Source organism: Canis lupus, chromosome 30 (assembly GCF_003254725.2).
Source record: "Canis lupus dingo isolate Sandy chromosome 30, ASM325472v2, whole genome shotgun sequence".
NCBI lineage: Eukaryota > Metazoa > Chordata > Mammalia > Carnivora > Canidae > Canis > Canis lupus.
This window is the reverse complement of record NC_064272.1, coordinates 26,907,006-26,926,298: the sequence shown is the minus strand read 5'-3', so window position 1 is coordinate 26,926,298 and position 19,293 is coordinate 26,907,006. Positions and strand designations below refer to the sequence as shown.

The 19,293-nt window shown below is 32.8% G+C and overlaps 1 protein-coding gene across 6 annotated transcripts in view; it reads left to right on the top strand.

The window, feature by feature from the left end:
• Positions 1-19,293, top strand: part of VPS13C (vacuolar protein sorting 13 homolog C) — a 176,356-nt gene that overhangs the window by 66,623 nt on the left and 90,440 nt on the right. For all 6 annotated transcript variants that reach the window (XR_003146096.3, XR_007407480.1, XM_025472615.3 and 3 more), the window contains 12 exons: positions 1,646-1,775; positions 2,570-2,648; positions 3,622-3,761; positions 7,558-7,711; positions 9,348-9,427; positions 10,870-10,929; positions 12,120-12,279; positions 13,014-13,130; positions 14,027-14,130; positions 14,341-14,508; positions 14,969-15,273; positions 17,162-17,309. Coding sequence is in view for 4 of the 6 variants with exons in the window: in XM_025472615.3 (XP_025328400.1) it covers positions 1,646-1,775; positions 2,570-2,648; positions 3,622-3,761; positions 7,558-7,711; positions 9,348-9,427; positions 10,870-10,929; positions 12,120-12,279; positions 13,014-13,130; positions 14,027-14,130; positions 14,341-14,508; positions 14,969-15,273; positions 17,162-17,309 (1,645 nt within the window). In the remaining 2 variants the exon portion in view is untranslated. The remainder of the gene's footprint in view (positions 1-1,645; positions 1,776-2,569; positions 2,649-3,621; positions 3,762-7,557; positions 7,712-9,347; positions 9,428-10,869; positions 10,930-12,119; positions 12,280-13,013; positions 13,131-14,026; positions 14,131-14,340; positions 14,509-14,968; positions 15,274-17,161; positions 17,310-19,293) is intronic.

The following is a 19,293-nucleotide window of genomic DNA, read 5'->3' as shown; positions in this document are numbered from 1 at the left end:
TGTTTGATAGAATTTATTAGTGAAGCCTTCTAGACTTGAGTTTTGTTTTTGAGGGGAGAATTTTTAACTGCAAATTCAATATATTTCATAAAAGGCTATTCAGATTTTTTTCTTTTTTTCAGATTTTTTTATTAATGTTTGGTAGTTTGTCTTTACAGAAGAAATCTGTCCATCTTAGTTTTATTGTCGTAAGATTGTTTATATATTATTGTATTGCCTTTTTAACACATAGAGAATTTGTAGTGATGCTATATCCCTCTCCTTGCTGATGTTAGTAGTTTGTGCCTTTTCTCTTTTTTTTTTTTTGTGATTGGCTTATCAGTTTTGTTGATCATCTTCTGAAAGAATTAGCTTTTGGTTTCAATTATTTTCTCTATTGTCCTTCTGTTTTTTATTTCATTAATTTCCACTTATGTTTATTATTTCTTTTTTTCCCCTTCTGCTTCTCTTTGGTTCCTTTTGCTTTACTTTCTTAGTTCTTTAAGGTAGAAGTTGAAAACACTCATTTAAGACCTTTCTTCTTTTCTACTGTAGGCATTTAAGGTTGTAAATTCCTCTTCAAGTACCCCTTTACTGTTCCTTGCACATATTGAAATTCTTAAGTCAGTAAGCGAGGGTATTACTAGGTCTTCCCTCATTTGTTTTGTCTTTCATCTGTCTTTTCTTGACTGATGTCCAATGTCTTTTAAACCGTTGTTTCATGTGTTTTGTTCAACTTTGTAGTTATTTTAGGTGGGAGGGTTCATCAGTCCCTCTATTTGAGATGCTTTTAGTTTTATGTAATGTTTCACAAATAATGAAGAAGCATTTTACATATTTATGGTGCTTTCAACTTACAGAGTACTTTTGTAGAAAGTTCAATATTTTGAGACAGGAACAACCAACTGACCTCTTTGGAACATTAACGGTTTGTGCATTATACAGAAAATCATTCTTTATGTAATGGTTAGGCATCTCTCAACCTGAGCTGTTGACAGCTTAGTTGGGAAGTCAAAGATAAATAATAACTGAAAAGAACTTCATGAGCAGCAAACAGCTGCCACAAAGCTGTTGAGACCTAGGCAGATATGCTGAGTAGGGAAGCACAGTAGAAGCAGGTGCCGAAGAGTAAGCAACTATTGAAAGCACAGTAGTGATTCAGCAGTGAATGAAACAGATTTCCTCAGGGTGCTTATATTTTAATCAGGAGAAGTAAAATAAGTAAAGTGTGTATATATATATATACACACACACACACACACATATATATATGATATGTCAGGCACTGTCAAGTATGAGGAAAGGAATTAAGGCAAGGGGATAGGGAGTGATGGAGTGAGTAGACACTAGTAGATAGGTGTAATGCAAAATCTTTGATGTCAGGAAATAAAGAATGTATAGTGGTTTTATAAATTAGACATTGTGTTTGAAAATAGGTTCATAAAATTAGTTAATTTTAAAAGGTTTGGCTTTAAGAGGGATACATTAAATTTATCTGGAAATTTGGCTTATATAGAACCACTCTGACAATGTTGACTATTAGTATTAGTTAGATTTAAACATTTCCAGAGTCACTTTGACTCCACAGTGTAGTCTCTAATCTATCTCCCTTCCATAATAGAAAGAAGCTGGACCTTAAAACCTTACTGTTGAATTGTATTTTTAGATTGAAACTATCTGGAGGACTCCCTTTGGTGCATGTGAGAATTTCTGACCAGAAGATGAAAGATGTGCTATGTTTGATTAACAGTATACCCTTGCCACAGAAATCCCCTGCACAGTCTCCAGAGAGACAGGTAAATGGATATAATAAAAATGTTAAATCTTTTCATTTGTGGATACGGTGAATTTTTTTCATCTTTCTTTGAGCTAATTTATTTTTGAATATTTTTTAGGGCCAGTTTCATTTATATGATACACTTCTGAAGTTTAATGTTGTTGATTTTATACAAAAGTGTATATGCATTGAATAAATAAAGTTTGAAGCCCCTTTTCGTTACTGTTTAGAGTGGTGGCAGGAAGTTAGCTTTAGAGAGCAAAGGAAACAAAAAATACATAAATGAAAGGAAAACATATTTCACAAATATATGAAATGTGTTTAAATAAAGTTAGATACAGAAATCTTTAAAATCTTTCAAAATAAAATAATTTATATGTAGTTTTCTTACACATTAGACTTAGAAGTTGTAGATAGCTTTAATTAGAATTGATCTTTACAACACAAAATAAGTGTTGAATTTCCACTTGGAAATGAAATTTGAGAGAGCCCACTAATGCTGATACCATTTTCTAGGAACCTGTAATACAGACACACAGTATTGTCCTAGATAGCAACTAAATGACACACTATGATTAATATACTTATCTACTAGAGTAGTACCTAGTCTGCTCTTATAAATAGAGGTAGTAGTCTTAATAGTTAGTGAACACTAGCCAACTATTAGTTGATGGCATAATGTGCTTCGTTGGAAGGTTGTGTATTGTGTGTCTTTTCATCTCTCTTCTGTTACTTTTTCAGTATTTTTCTCATTATGTACATTTGATCCTGCTAAATCAGTGTGTTAAGAAAACTTTTTTTATTCTTTGCTAGGTATCCTCAATTCCTGTTATTTCAGATAGGACAAAAGACCTACTTGGTACTTCACTGTTGCTAGATGGAGTAGAATCAGGTAAGGATTGTAAATGTTCTTTATTAAAGCAAGTCTGTATACATTTGAATATAGAGTTAAAATTTTCAGAAAGCAAAGGGATTTTGAAAGTGCTAAAGCAATTCACTGGTTTTAGTTCTCTTTTTTTTCTTTAAGATTTTATTTATTCATGAAAGACAGAGAGAGAGAGAGAGAGAGAGAGAGAAAGAGAGGCAGAGACACAAGCAGAGGGAGAAGCAGGCTCCATGCTGGGAGCCTGATGTGGGACTCCATCCTGGGTCTCCAGAATCACGCCCTGGGCTGAAGGCGGCTCTAAACTGCTGAGCCACCTGGGCTGCCCTGGTTTTAGTTCTAGTTGTGCTACTAACCAACAGTGTCATTTTGAGTCACTTTTTTTTTTTTTGGTTTTATTTAAATTCAAGTTAGTTAACATATAGTATATTACTAATTTCAGGGTAGAATATAGTGATCCATCAGACAGTTATGGTACTAGCACAAAAGCAGACACATAGATCAATGGAACACAATAGAGAACCCAGAAATGGAGTCATTTTAAAATAAGCTACTTTTTCTTTTTTGCCCCAATTTCTACCTGATTTTTTTTTTCCAAGTCTAGCTTAACTGATCTGGTTTAATTTTGAAGTAGATTATAAGCTTCATGAGGACAAGGATCATGTCTGCGCTGTTCACTGTGGTATCCATAATGGCTGGTACAGACTGATAGGTGATGGGTGGTGCCCAACAGTTATTTATATTGGATATTGAATGAGTGAACTGAAGTGAAAAGCAGACTGTTGAAAAAAAAATAGGGTGGTTTGGCCTTTAGATGGGATCATCACATGCCAAGTTGAGTCACTTGTTGGGACTTTGAAGTAACTGTATTCTCATTCTGAATATGAAGATTATATCTAATAAATGAATTTTACTTTTGAGAGATTTGAGTGTTTTATGCAGTTTTCAGTGGACATTCTCTCAAGATGAATGTGTTCTTTAGAGTCTGATGATGAATATTTTGATGCTGAAGATGGAGATACGCAGACTGGCAAAAGTATGAGAGGTTCAGAACTAAAAAAAGTTGCAGAGGCCCCAAATGAGGAGCTCATTAATCTTTTACTAAAGTTTGAAATTAAAGAGGTATGTATTTTTGTTTTGTCCCTAAATAAATAGATTGTTTTCGTCACTATCCTTGTAAACTATCTCATGCTAGATCTCAACATTAAGTATATTAAAAATGATACTCTGTCTTCCCTAGTTCCTAACACACACACACACGGTTCCAAGAAATGAAATGTTTTGTAAAGCTGGTGTGAGAGTGATCTATACCATATCTAATCTATTCTGTAAAAGCCCAAGATACTTCTGTGGGGTTTTGTTTTTTATAGAATACTATACATTATTTTATTTTGTTTTTTTACTTTTAAGCTAAATAATATTGCTCATTGTGATGTTTATAATTCAGAAAAGTATAAACAGCCTAAATTTTCAGCATGTTTTTATATCTATTAAAAGTTATGTAATAAAAGAAAATAGCAACAATGAAAGACATTTACAAAGTATCATTATTCTGGAGAAAAAAGATTATAATATCAAGGACATTATGATTCTATTTAGAAATTACACATGGATTTTTTTTCTTTGATAATACATAATGGACAGTGTTCATCTCTGTGCAGTGGAATTATATTTCTTATTTATGCCTGTTTGCCTTTCCATATACTCTAAATTTTTAATAATAAATATGCTTTGCTTTCATAATAAAACACAAAGGTATAAGATGTTTCTTATTGATTGCTTTATATCCCAGTGTGAGATAATGTCCTAAAATGTAATGTCAGAAATACCAGATTCTTTTTTAAAGATTTTATTTATTTATTCATGAGAGAGACACGCACAGAGAGGCAGAGACATAGGCGGAGGGAGAAGCGGGCTCCATGCAGGGAGCCCGATGTGGGACTTGATTCCAGGACCCCAGGATCACGCCCTGAGCCGAAGGCAGGTGCTCAACCTCTGAGCCTCCTAGGTGTCCCAGAAATACCGGATTTTAATTGTGTATATAAATCCCTCTAAGTATTATTGGTATTTGCTTAAAAGAAATATATGTTATTTATCTTTAGCCTTCTTTGACTTCTCTCTTTCTCTCATATGCACATCTGAATATCAGAAAATCCCTTGATTCTTACTTCAGAATACATTCAAATGAGTGCTCTTCTCTTCTACTGCACTGTCCACGTCACCGTCTTGTCTAGGGTAGTGTAGTATCCTCATAATTGTCTGCTTCTGTAAGGTATTCTCATCTCAACATGGTAACCAGAATGATCCTTTTTTTTTTTTTCTTTTTAAGAGAGAGCCTATAAGTAGGGGTGAGAGAAAGTTGGGAAGGGGCAGAGGGAGTGGGAGAGAGAGAACGAAGCCTGACATAGGGCTTGATCTCATGACCATGAGGTCATGACCTTGAAACAAAATCAAGAGTTGAACACTTAACTGATTGAGCCACCAGGGTGCCCTCAGAATAATCCTTTTAAAGTGAAAGTCAGATCGTGTCATTTCTCTGCTCACAACTGTCCTCTGGCCTCCATCTTGATTATAGAGTAGATGGCTGAGTCCTTCCCATGGCCTGTCAGGCCTTACATGGCATGCAGCTCACCCCATGTGACTTCTTTAAGATTCATCTTCAGTTCTCTTCTGCCTTGCTCACTCTGCTCCAGTCATGTATAATTCATCCCTTCAATAAATATTCATCAAGTGTCATCATGGAATGCATTGTTTTGAATATTGCAGTTATAGCAGTGAGCACAAAGTTCTTGCATTGAGGAGCTTACACTTGCCTTTTGTTCTTCCTTGTATATACCAAAGCACATTCTTTGTGTTTGCTGGGTTTGTTTTGTTTTGTTTGTTTTTGCCTGGAACACTTTTTTTCTGCATGACTTGATACTTCTGTTAGATATTTGCTCAAGTACCATCTTATTGGAAAGGCCTGACCACCCAATACAAGATAACAATCTTCACTTTACCCACTTTTCCTAGAATATATGCTCCATTAAGAAAAGGACCTTGTCTGTCCTTGACAGTTTGGTGTTCCTATTGACTGTCATGGTCTTATACATGGTAGATGATGCCCAATAAATATTTTTTTGAATATTGCATGAATAAACTAAAGTGATAAATAATGATAAACAATCAGAATCATCTAAGAAAAATATAGTACTATTTTTCCCAACTTCTTTGCCCTTTTGAAGTTTTAAATGTTGCTATAGTGAAATATATTAAATTTTTATTTATATCTTAGTGTACGTTTAGAAAATTCTCCTCCACTACAAAAATACCCACAATTTGGGATCCCTGGGTGGCTCAGTAGTTTAATGTCTGCCTTCAGCCCAGGGCGTAATCCTGGAGTCCCAGGATCGATTTCCACGTCGGGCTCCCTGCATGGAGCCTGCTTCTCCCTCTGCCTATGTCTCTTCCTCTCTCTCTCTGTGTCTCTCATGAATAAATAAATAAAATCTTTAAAAAAAATACCCACAATTTAATATTTTATGATTTCATTCCTTTCACTTAAATCATTGATTTTCTGAAAAATAACTTTTGTATAACAACTCTGCACTGAATATCTTATTATACCGTCTTATTTCTATTTTTCAGATAACATGCCTAGTTTGTCTTAAGAATCTATCACTGCCAATAATGTCATTTTTGCTTTTTTTTTCAGTATTTACATTGTTCAGGCTATTATTGCTGTCTAACAGGTTATCTCAGTACATGATAGCTCAAAACAACTGTTTTATTTTGCTCGGAGTATTATGGGTTAGGAATTGTGGAAGGGCCCAGCTTAGCAATTTTTTAAAAAATATTTTTATTTATTTATTATTTGAGAGAGAGAGAGCGAGAGAGTACACAAAGGGTGTGGGAGCAGGGGAGAGGGAGAAGCTTATTCCCTGCTGAGCAGGGAAGCCTGACATGGGGCTTGATCACAGGACCCTGATATAATGACTTGAGCTGAAAACAGATGCATAACTGACTGAGCCACCCAGGCGCCCCTCAGCTTAGTAATTTTTGTGTATAGTCTTGCATGTGGTGGCAGTCAGATTTACTAGAGCTACAGTAACCTGAAGTCTCAGAGGGTCTCAGAAGTATCTCCCTCATGAGGCTAGCACTTATACTGGCCATTGGGTGGGAGCTTAGTTTGGACTATTTGAAATACCTACTCCTGGCCTCCTGAACATGACAGTCTCTGGGTAGTTGAACTCTTTACATGACAGCTAGCTTCCCCTCAGTGTGCATTCCTAGGAAGTTTAATGGACCTTTTTTATCATTGGAAGTTATAGTGTTGCTTTCTCTGCAGTCTATTGATTGAAGTAGTCACAAGCCTGTTGAAATTTAAAGATTGTAAGACAAAGGTCTCCATTTCTTGATGAAGTATCAAAGAACTTTCATGTTTTAAAAATTGCCACATAAATGTTTTGTTGATTGACTGAATATCCTGGCTTTCATATCCAGAATAAATTTAAGTGGTACTGTAATAGTGGATAGCCTGTCTTACTTTTTACTTTAATGGGAATGCTTTTTTAAAAATCAACAAACATGATTTACATGTGATGATAGGTTTAAACAAGATAGGTTTAAACATTAAAACATGATAGGTTTAAGGGAAAATATATTGAGTAAGGATCCATACTTTTCTATTTCTACTAAATTAAAAAAAGTAAAATGATAATTGATGTAAAATTATATGATTTTTATATAGATGTAGTTGTATTCTGAATAATAGAATATAAGGTTGTAATTTCCAGTGATAGTAAATAACTTTATGGGAGTAAGGAAGTATGAGAAAGTTTTGTCATTATCATGATGATATATGTATAAAGAAAAATTTTGTTTTTAAGCATGGTTGAAAAATTTATCAAGGTTTTATTGTCTCTCCTGATTCTTTTAGGTGGTTTTGGAATTTACCAAACAACAGAAAGAAGAAGATACAATTCTAGTGTTTAATGTTACTCATTTAGGAACAGAGGCTACAGTGAGAACATTTGATATAACTGTGGTATCTTATTTAAAGAAAATCAGCTTAGATTATCATGAAATTCAAGGTAAAGTCATAAAAATAGAAACAGTGGTTAATAAATATCCTATCACTGAGTATCTGAAACCTGTGTATATAATAATATGTATAATAATAGCTAGCACTGTTCTAAGAATTTTATAAATAACTTATTTAACCCTTATGATAATGTTATTATCTCCAATTTACATATGAAGAAACTAAGGTATAAATTGATTATATAATTTAACTAAGGTCACACTGCCGGTTAGTGGCTAAACCATAATTAAAACCCTGGAATTCTGGCCTTGGGTTTGTATTCTTAACTACTATGATCTACTGTCTCAGTCCATATAAGTCTCCTTAATATAGACAATGTTGTTCCTATTTTACAAAGAAAGATTAAATAAGGAGAGATTAAGTGGTTTATTCAAGACAATGGCATCTTATGAATGCTAAAATGTAGAATTTATCTCTGATTTTATAATATTAAAGTCCTTGTTCAAGACTATTGAATTGTATTTATATATCAGAAGCAGTACCAGGTTATAAAAATTAGAATGGGGGATAAAATTCATTATTTTAGAAGCTCTTATACTTTATTTATTTCTGTGTGCATCTTATATGCTCATTGGGTATTTGAGGAATGATGGGATGGGCGAATCTATAGTAATTACGTAATATTTGCCTAATATTTTAGTCAAATCTAAAGTCCTATTTTTGCTATTTTTTTAACAGTAGAAACTAAAACACATCTCGGTTTAGAAGAAAAATGTTTTATATGTTAGTTTCTGTAAGCACTGTGTTTGGATGGAGTTTACATTACTGTCTTGAAGGAAAAATGTAAAAAAAATTGCTAGCTGTTTTTCCCTTTAGGGAAGGTTATGACCTTGAAGGTAAAGTGAAAATTCTGAGATTTCTCAGGAGCAGGAGTTATAGAATTGCAAATAATAAAAGATGGATAAAATGGTACGTAGATCACTTCTCCATCTGCAGCTTTTTGAGGCAGTTCCTTGCTATGTCTATGTGAAAGACATAGAGGACATATAGTAGTATACTTACAGTTTTTAAATTAAAAGAAATTTTGCAACTCCTCACCCTTAGAAAAATACAATTTTCTAATAAGCATGTTCTCTTAGCCTAAACAAAGGAAAATTATTTAAATTTCTTTAATATGAATTAAATATTTGTTCTTAGAATTTTATAGCTCAGTAAGATATTACATATTTTTGTAGTTCAGTTTTGTTACATAGTTGAGAAAGCTGAGGTTGAATATTTCCTAGTAAGGATAGAGATGAACTAGAATTCATTTTTCTTAATTCTTAAATTTAATTCTTAATTCTTAACTTAAACTTAATTCTTAATCTTTCTACTGCCATACAAATGCACATATGTCCTTAAAAATATCTAGAGAGGTGTTTATTAGTTTTGAACACAGATATAAAATCAAAAGAAAATAAATATGCATGTTTTTAAGTAAGTTGAATGCTAAACCTAAGGTCAGTATTTAGATTGGTTTATTTATTCACCATTGGTGACCTTAGTATTAAATAACCACGAAATATGTGTGGATAGTTTTCTAAAGTTTAATTAACAACATTTTTTAGAAATAAAAAGACATAGAAAATTCCAGTCTTAAAAAAGAGCAGTTTATTTGAGACACTTTTTCTTTTTCTTTAATCTAGGATCCAGAAAGAAGCCCCTTCACTTGATTAGCTCTTCTGATAAACCTGGGTTAGATCTCTTAAAAGTAGAATATGTTAAGGTAAGGGCCATAAAATATTTACATATTTATCATATACTCTTAACTGTCCTTTGGAAGAAAAAAAGAGGGAAGAAAAAAAGATGACAGCAGATTACTAAATGCTCTAGATGTTTGTCATAGGTTTTAATCATAGGGATATCCACTGTTTCTCCTTCCATTTCTGTGTTACACTTTCTCTTTCACTTAAGTACAAGACAAGGACCATTAAAAAGCCACCAACTCTTTGTCTCCAAAGATGGAACCTTGAGATGAAGTAGGATGCACTCTTACCTTTTGGGGCATATTCACCTGCCTACATTCATTGTACATGTTGGTGACATTTGGCTAAATATCCTTCATCAAAAGAGATAAAGTCAAATTTGATTGGGTTCAGAAGAGAACTGCCAGGATTGGGAAGGGACTCAAAAAGATCACATGAGAAACGCTGAAGGAAGTAATGATATTTAGCTTCATTCAAGATTAGTTGATTTGTTTAATCATTCAACTATTTATTGAATATCTTTTTAGGTTTTGTTAGGCACTTGGGATACAGGGATGAATAACATTCCCTATATTCAAGGAAATTATGGACTTGTGGGAAGATAAGTAGATAATAATTAAAATATAATGTATTTGATTCTCTCACAAAGAAAAGCATAAAGTTTTATTGCAGTAAAGAGGCAGAGTGGGGCACCTGGGTAGCTCAGTCCATTAGGTGTCCATTAGCCTTCAGCTTGGGCCACAATCTCTGGGTCCTGGGATAGAGCTCCAAGTCAGGCTCCTGGCTTGGTGGGGAGTCTACTCCTCTTTCTCCCTCTGCCCTTCCCCCCAACTCATGCTCGCTTTCTCTCTCTCTCCCTCTCTCTCTCTCTCTCTCTCTCTCTCAAATAAATAAGTAGAATCTTAAAAAAAAAAAAGGGCAGCAGAGAAACTGGCCTATTCAGGAGGCTTCTCACAAGAGGTAAAACTGAATTTACTGTGGATATTCCCAAGAGACAGAACTTGAACCAATAGATACTTATGTTGGGAGATAGGTTTTTGACTTAGTATGAAGACCTAATTAAATCAATATTCTCTAAAGATCAAATTTGTAAATAAATGAGGATTCTTTACTGGAGAGAGCCTAACATAGACTTTCTAAAGATATAAAGGGATTCAAGGATTAGGTGATGGATGGGCTAGATGACCTTTAAGCCTTCTAGCCTTCAGAGTTTATAATTCTGGTCTCTAGCTAGTGTCCTAGAAGTAAATGCTGCCATAGTCTTACATATTTGAAGAGGAGAACAAATTTGCACAATTGTAATAAATAATTTGAATGTAACTTCAAAACAATGACAATAAAATTAATTATATAATATACATAAAATAACAGTTCTGAATATAAAAAATAAAGATCATAAATAAGTGATTTGTTTACTTTGGTTTTAAATCCTTCTTTAGAACTCTTGTTCCCTTTTTTTTAGGCTGATAAGAATGGACCTAGTTTTCAAACTACTTTTGAAAAAACTGAACAAACACTTAAGGTAAGAAATTTTGTTAAAAGAATATATCTTATTTGAAAATAACTTACTGTGCAAAGATCCAGTATTCTTTTAGAAATAATGACTGGGTAATTTGATGAAATAACCAATAAAAGTTATAAATTAATCTCATAGATACCTACCATGCTCTATATTTATCATTGAGTATTAATAGAGCTGGTGTTTTAACTTTCTGTGGCACATCTTGATTATTTCTTATAAAGGGAATGCTATACATGATGGGACTTTGATTTACAAAGAAACAAGAGGATTTTAATCAAACTACACCCTGCTGTTTAAGGGAGGACCAAGAAAGTACATGAAATACAAGGAGAGATATTGAGTACTTCTGGAGCCACACTAACATAGTCACATAGATGGAGAGGGGATAAAAAGTAGTTGTGGATTACATTAAAAAGAAAATCAGAGATAGGAATTTTAGGTTACACTTTTGAGAGCTGGGAAAGTCTGTTGAATATTGTGAGCCTTTTTATAACTTTTTTATATCCACTTAGTGCTTTGAGGCAATAAAAGCAAAATTCTTTTATATAAGCAAAGTTTTTTTTTTTTAAATTTTCATTTGCTATTAGAAAACCACATATTCCTGAAAGCAATTTTTGTTGTTGTCTAGCTTTCTGGAGTCCTAGTTTTAAAAAATTAACTTTTTTTCTAAAATATATATTATCTATTTAAATGATAGGACCTTTATTGTGGTTTTAGAAGATCATTTAGTAACTGAGAACTCACTTATAATTTTACTCCTTATATTTAAATTTCATGAATATCACATTTGAAATCATTTCTTGACCTAGTATCAACACATGGTGATTTTGGAGCTTCATGATCTAACTTACATGTTATGTAATCGTAATAAAGAGTCCATTGAAGATCTAAAAACATGATGAATATTGAGATGGCCATGACAAGCATATTATAGGCTCCATGATAATTATGCTGCGAAATGGAGTAATTAGGTTACTTTAATATTTGTAGGAACTCTCAGTGTGTTTAAGTGTGATTTACTCTCCATATATATATTAAGGGGTCTGGGCTATGAAACTTGATCTTCTCTCTCTTTCTTCCAAGCTATAGAAGCTATGATGTAAGCCTAGCTAGAAGTCGTTCAGGTCCATCATGGAAATTATAGGTGTAGTTGGCCTGGAAAACTAATTTTCTTTATAAAAAATTTCTAGGTGGCTTTTTCATCTTTAAATCTGTTACTGCAAACACAAGCTCTCCTGTCTTCTATTAATTATCTGACAACCATAATCCCATCTGATGACCAAAGAAGTGATACCAAAGAAGTGCAAATTTCAGATGAAAAGCAACAAAAAAATTTAGCTCTGCAGAAAGGTATGGAAAACATTTTGTTTCTTGTTAACAAGCATGTTAGAATTCTAGAGGTAAATGGAGAATCTTAAAGACCATTTAGTTCAGTCTTTTGAGTGCCATTTTCTCCACTTCTGTCCTTTTCTTCAAACAAAATAATATTTGGTAACTGCCATATAAAGCAGAGGTAACTAATACTGTTGCTTTAAAAAAAAAATCCTGTTTTTGTTCTTTGAGAATGGGAGGAATGCTTTAGGTGGATAATAGGGAAGAAAACTTATATTTACATTGAGTTCTTCCTCCCCTACAATGGCTCCTGAACTCCATGGAGGGTTATCTTCCCTTCTATCATACAAATAAGGAAGTAAGGCCCAGAGACATGAGAGTAGCAGTGCAGAAATAGTATTTAGTTGGCCAAGAGCCTAGATATTGGGTCAGAAACAATTCAGTTTGAATCCTGCCTCTGTGACTTAAGTTATGTGACCATAGGCAGTTATTTAACTTCTTTGAATTTCAGTGTTCTTAATGTTATTTATTTTATGTTTTTTTGTTTTTAAATTATAAATGTAACATCTCAATATGAAAAATGCAAACTGTACAGAATATATAAAACAAAAAAATATTTGAAATCTTTAAGAACTTGAGAATTTTATAATTTTTTAAGACAGGACTGTGGATCACTTAATCTAAGGAAGAAACCTTAATAGAGTTTGAATTACTAGAATCCCATGTAATAGAATGCTTTGTTTTATTTTTAGCGATTGTATCCTCTAAAGATAGGGACATTATTGACTTCAGGCTGTTTGCCAAATTGAATGCTTTCTGTGTCACTGTTTGTGATGAGAAGAACAATATTGCTGAAATCAAGATTCAAGGTAAAAGTTTTCATGCTATTAAAAATTGTTTAAAAGATAGCTTTTTAAAAAATGTTAAAGAATATATAAATGTAGGGCTCTGAGCTGTGAAAACTGTTTTTTTTTTTTGGGGGGGGTAATTTTTTTAATGACATTATTGAACTGCATGTTTTCTTTGCTCTTTGGGATGTAGATGCTGTTCAGAATCTGACCTTCAAATTGAAACACACATGTTAGTGTTTTGAATCTTTCTGAGAGTCTTCTCAGAGGTGAAAAGAGATACTAATGTCCATGTAGGGATGCTATTGATGGGCTGGGATAAATGTCAATCCAGAATTGAGGTTAAGATCTGTGAATATGCTTTATCTTGGCACAAATGCAAAACAACTTTATAATGAAGAAAAAATCTATGAGCCCATTATGTTCTTTTATGCAAAATCTGCTAAAATGAATCTGACTCTGTCTTTACCAGCTCATTGTGATATGATAAACATAAAGAATATGTTTAATGAAATTCTTGAATAAGTTAAAGAGAAAAAAATTACAGGTTTTTTTTTTTGTTGTTCTTTTCAAGCTGGCAGTGTATCTATAGTGAATTTGATTCATGAAATTTAGAGCTTCTGTGTAAATAAGATATAAAAGATTTCCTAAAATCCCAAGAAAATCAATTTGTATTAGGTGTAATTTTTTCAAAAGGTTGAAAATTTAGGTAATTGACTTATAATGAATTTGTAGGTTTTATTGTTTATAACACTAAAATTATGCAATATTGCCACTTATTTATCAGTTGGGAGTTCAAATGTAGCTAAATTTTAAAAAATATCACCCCCAAATAAAATTACACAATGAAAAGAAACCTCTTAAGATCTTATTATGATAGGTCTTTAGAAATTATAATAATGTAATTTTTTTTTCAGGTCTTGATTCTTCTCTTTCTCTTCAGTCAAAAAAGCAGTCACTATTTGCCAGACTGGAAAATATTATTGTTACAGATGTGGATCCTAAGACAGTCCATAAAAAAGTAGGTGTCATAAATAGATAGCTAATTATTTTTTGATAATTGAATATGAAATTCTGTTTTTAAATGTATTTTAAGAAATCTTAATGAAATATATTTTGATGCACAAATGTTTCTAGAATGATTGTAAATATGAGCCTTTTAAATGGGAAATGGGACTTTATTTTGTCATTATTCTCTTGGACAGAGTACATTCAAATCTCTGCTTTTCAGGCTGTATCAATAATGGGAAATGAAGTTTTTCATTTTAACTTGGATTTGTATCCAGATGCTACTGAGGGAGAGTACTATACTGACATGTCCAAAGTGGATGGTGTTGTATCACTGAATGTTGGCTGTATTCAGATTGTCTATCTTCATAAATTCCTCATGTCACTTCTGGTAAAAAATCTCTATTTGTATATTGATTTTTCAACTTAGAAATAAGTCTGGTAGTTATGATTGCAGATCTCATAAACTTTGGATTTTAGTATGTGCATTGTTTTGATTATAGATATATTACTGTAGAGATCAAAACCTCTTTTTAATAGTTGAAATCTGAGTCATTTAATGATTTTTGTCTAGAACTGGAAATAGTTTTGCCAGGACAAAGCCAAATATTCAAGTGAAAAAACATACTGAAATTATTTTTTTAACTGTCTTCAGCTAAATTACTTTAGCCCTTATCAAGTAGCTCATAAATATAGATGGATGATTGGTGATTCCTTTCTAATTCTAGATAAATAAGACTCAATTGAAAGTTATGTACAGGAAAAAAATTATGCATAGATGAAGAAAAAGATTGCATTATTAATGATGTGCTTGTTATCTCTTTTTCTCCTTTTATACTTTGTGTCCACAGAACTTCCTGAGCAATTTCCAAACAGCCAAAGAGGCTCTAAGTGCTGCTACTGCTCAGGCTGCAGAAAAGGCTGCCAGAAGTGTGAAAGATCTTGCCCAGAGGAGTTTTCGTGTTTCTATCAATATTGATCTGAAAGCACCAGTTATAGTCATCCCACAGTCTTCCATTTCCGCTAATGCAGTAGTGGTCGATCTTGGGCTAATTAGAGTTCAAAATCAGTTTAGTCTTGTGTCTGGGGAAGACTGTTTAAACCCTCCAATAATTGATAGAATGGATGTACAGCTAACAAAGCTCAAGCTCTCTAGGTATACTTTCTTTCAATAATTATGGATTTAAGTATGATTTAATAATTTCCATGAAATTTTATGTCCATTGAAATTCATACCCACAGTGTTTCTGCTGTACAGAATACTTTATTTTTTAATCAGCTTTTTATTATGAAAAATTTCAAACTTACAGAAAAATTCCAAAAATATTACCACGGATACACTTAAGAGTCCTTCACCTAGGCTTACCAGTTATTTACATTTGCTTTAACTTTTAAGTATATGCATATTATTATCATTTAAAGCATCTTTTTAATTTAATTTTTCCAGTTGAGATGAAATTGACATATTATCTTAGTTTCAGTTGTATAACATGATTTGATATTTGTGTATACTGTGAAATAATCCCCACCATAAGTCTAGTTAACATTTGTCACCATACATAGTTACAGTTCTTTTTCTTGTGATAACTTTTAAGATCTACCCTCTTAGCAACTTTTTTTTTAAAGATTTTATTTATGTATTCATGAGAGACACTGAGAGAGAGAGGCAGAGACATAGGCAGAGGGAGAAACAGGCACCCCACAAGGAGCCCAATGCGGGACTCAATCTCAGATCCCAGGATTACGTCCTGAGCTGAAGGCAGAAGCTCAACCACTGAGCAACCCAGGTGTCCCTCTCTTAGCGACTTTTAAATATACAATACTATATTATTAACTAGTCACCTTGCTATACATTATATCCCCAGAACTTATTTTTTTAATTGAAAGTTAAAATATTTTTTGCTGAACCTTTTGAGTATAGACATCTTAACCCTTTGCTCTAAAAGCTTTAGTGTGTGTCTCCTAAGAACAAGAACCTGCATCCTCTTATATAACCATAATGTAATTTTTAAATTCTGAAAATTCAACACTGATTTAGCAGTAATATCTAATGCATAGTCAATATTCATATTTTACCACTTATTCCAATAGTATCCATTATAGTCATTTTCCCCTTGATCCAGGATCACATACGGCATTTAATTGTGTCCTGTACTACTGAGGGAGTTTTCTGTATTGGTAGTTACTTGCTCTGGAATAGTTCTTCAGCCTTTCTTGGTCTTTCATGATGATGATGGTTCTGAAGAGTACAGTCTAGTTGTTTCATGGAATGTCTCTCAGTTTGGTTTTGTCTGAGTGATTCCTCATTATTTAATTGAGCTTAAATATTTTTGGCAGAATACTATGTAAGTAATGATGTATCTGAGTTCCCACCTGATGAACATGAAAGTCTATACATAATCAATTTTAAAATAATTTTCTACCCCATCCAAGGACAATTAATTATCCTAAATAAAAAAGGAAAAATATAAGGCAAGTCCAGCAAATATTCCCAGAGAAGAGCTTTATCAAATTCTTTTTTTTTTTTTTAAAGATTTTATTTATTCATAAGAGACACACACACACAGAGAGGCAGAAACATAGGCAGAGGCAGAAGCAGGCTCCTTGCAGGGAGCCCGATATGGGACTTGATCCTGGAATCTCTGGATCAGGCCCTGAGCAGAAGGCAGACAGATAGATGCTCAACCACTGAGCCACCCAGGCATCCCTTATCAGACTCTTTAGAAAATGCTAACTGTTCATCTTGCCATTTTTTTAAAAGCATATCAATGCATGTATTAATCCTTGAACAGCTATATTTGATGATTTCCCCCATATACAATATGAATTTCTTTAAAAAATTTTATCCATGTGTGACCTGCTATTTGAATAAGGTTTTCTTGCTAGCTAATTGTACATCATGTATTTTAATCTGTCCCTAAAGTGAATTATTGATTGAGATTAGAAAATACTTAAATAGCACTATTTCAAATCAGTGTTTAGAGCAGCAGCTTTTGATTTTGTGTCTTTTTAATGATAGGTTGCATTTTCTTGTTTTTCATTAGGACAGTGATCCAGCCGGGTACCTCCCATCTTGATATTCAGCTCTTGCACCCAATTAACTTGGAATTTTCTGTAAATCGGAATCTAGCTGCATCTTGGTATCACAGAGTGCCTGTTGTAGAAATTAAAGGACATCTTGAGTCAATGAATGTAAGTATATGAGTGAAAAAAACTCGTTCCTGAAATTTTAGGTTCTGAAGACTTTCTTAGCATAAACCTGTATGATATGTCGAATTTTTTACTGATTGGTGTACAAAAAATTTCAGTGAGATGTTATCCAAAAGAATGTTTATTATTTAGTGGAATTTAATCTTCAGTTAAGTGTCGTTTAACATTTATGTATATATGTATAATTGACCTATAACATATATTAGTTTTGGGTATATAACATAGTGATTTAACATTTATATACATTACAAAATAGTCACCACAATAAGTCTGTTATCATCTGTCACTTTACAAAATTAATATATTAGTGACTGTATTTTCCATACTGTATATTACATCCTCATGACTAATTTATAAGTGGAAGTTTGCACTTACTAATCCCTTTCACCCATTTCATATCCCTAATCCCCCTTCCCCTCTGGGAACCACCAATCTTTTTATCTATGAGCCTGATTTTTGTTTTGTTTTTTAGATTCTACATATAAATAAAATCATGCTGATTTCTGTATTTGTCTTTCCCTGACTTACATCGTTAGGCATAAGTGTTATTGTTTTCTTTGGGAAGATAAGCAGTAGTGGAATTGCTCTATCACATGGTAGCTCTAGTTTTTATTTTTTAGGAACCTCCATACTATTTTCCATAATGGCTATACCAGTTTATATTCCTATCCATAGGACCTGGGGTTCCCATTGCTTCATTTCCTTGCCAGTACTAGTTGTTTCTTGTCTTTTGGGTAATAGCTATTCTGAGAAGTGTGAAGTGATATCTAATTGTGGTTTTAATTTGCATTTCCCTGATGATTAGTGATGTTGAACTTCTTTTCATGTGCTTGTTTGTCAATTCTGTGTCTCTTGGAAGAATGTCTATTCAGCTCTTCTGCCTATTTCTTAACCAGATTTTTTTTTTATTACTGAGTTGTATGAGTTCTTTATATATTTTATATATTTTGGATATTTAACTGCTTATTAGATACATGATTTGCAGATATCTTTTCCCTTTTCATGAAGGGAAAATGAATTACAAATGAAAGGTTGCCTTTTCATTTTACTGATAGATTTTGTATTTTTGGTGCAGAAGCCTTTTAGTTGATGTAGTTCCAATTGGTTACTTTTCCTTTTGTTGCCTTGCCTTTAGAGTTAGATCTAAGGAAAGTCTTTAAGACTGTTGTTAAGGAGCTTAACAACTATACTTTTTGTTTTGTTTTGTTTTGTTTGTTTTTTAGGTCTCACATTCAAGACTTTCATCCATTTGAGTTAGTTTTTTTATATAATATAAGAAAGTGGTCCAGTTTTATTCATTTACATGTAGCAGTCCATTTTTCCTGTCATCATTTATTAAAATAGACTGTCCCTTCCCTACAATATATACTCTTGCTTCCATTTTATAAAGTAGTTGGCTGCATTTACGTAGGTTTATTTCTGGACTCTAAATTGTTCCACTGATCTATGTGTCTGTTTTTATACCCAGTATCATACTGTTTTGACTGCATTAACTATGTAGTATAGTTTGAAATAAAGGAGAATGATACCTTTGCTTTTTTCTTTATTAAGATTGTTTTGGCTGTTCAGGATCTTTTGTATTTCCATGCAAGTTTTAGAATTATTTGTTTTAGTTCTGTGAAAGATACCATTGGAATTTTGATAGGGATTGCATTGAATCTTTAGATTGCTTTGGGTAGTATGGACATTGTTAATTATTCTAATCCATGAGCATGGAGTTTCTCTCCATTTATTTGCGTCTCCTTCAATTTCTTTTATCAGTAGATGAGTATTTTATTTTATTTTTTGGTGTGATTGTGAATGGGATTGTTTTCTTGATTTGGTTTTCTGACAGTTTGTTATTAGGGTAAGGAAACACAATAGATTTTTTTGGTATATAAATTTTGTATCCTGTAGCTTTACTGATTCATATATTAGTTCTAAGAGTTTCTTGGTGGAGTCTTTAGGGTTTTCTATATATAGTATC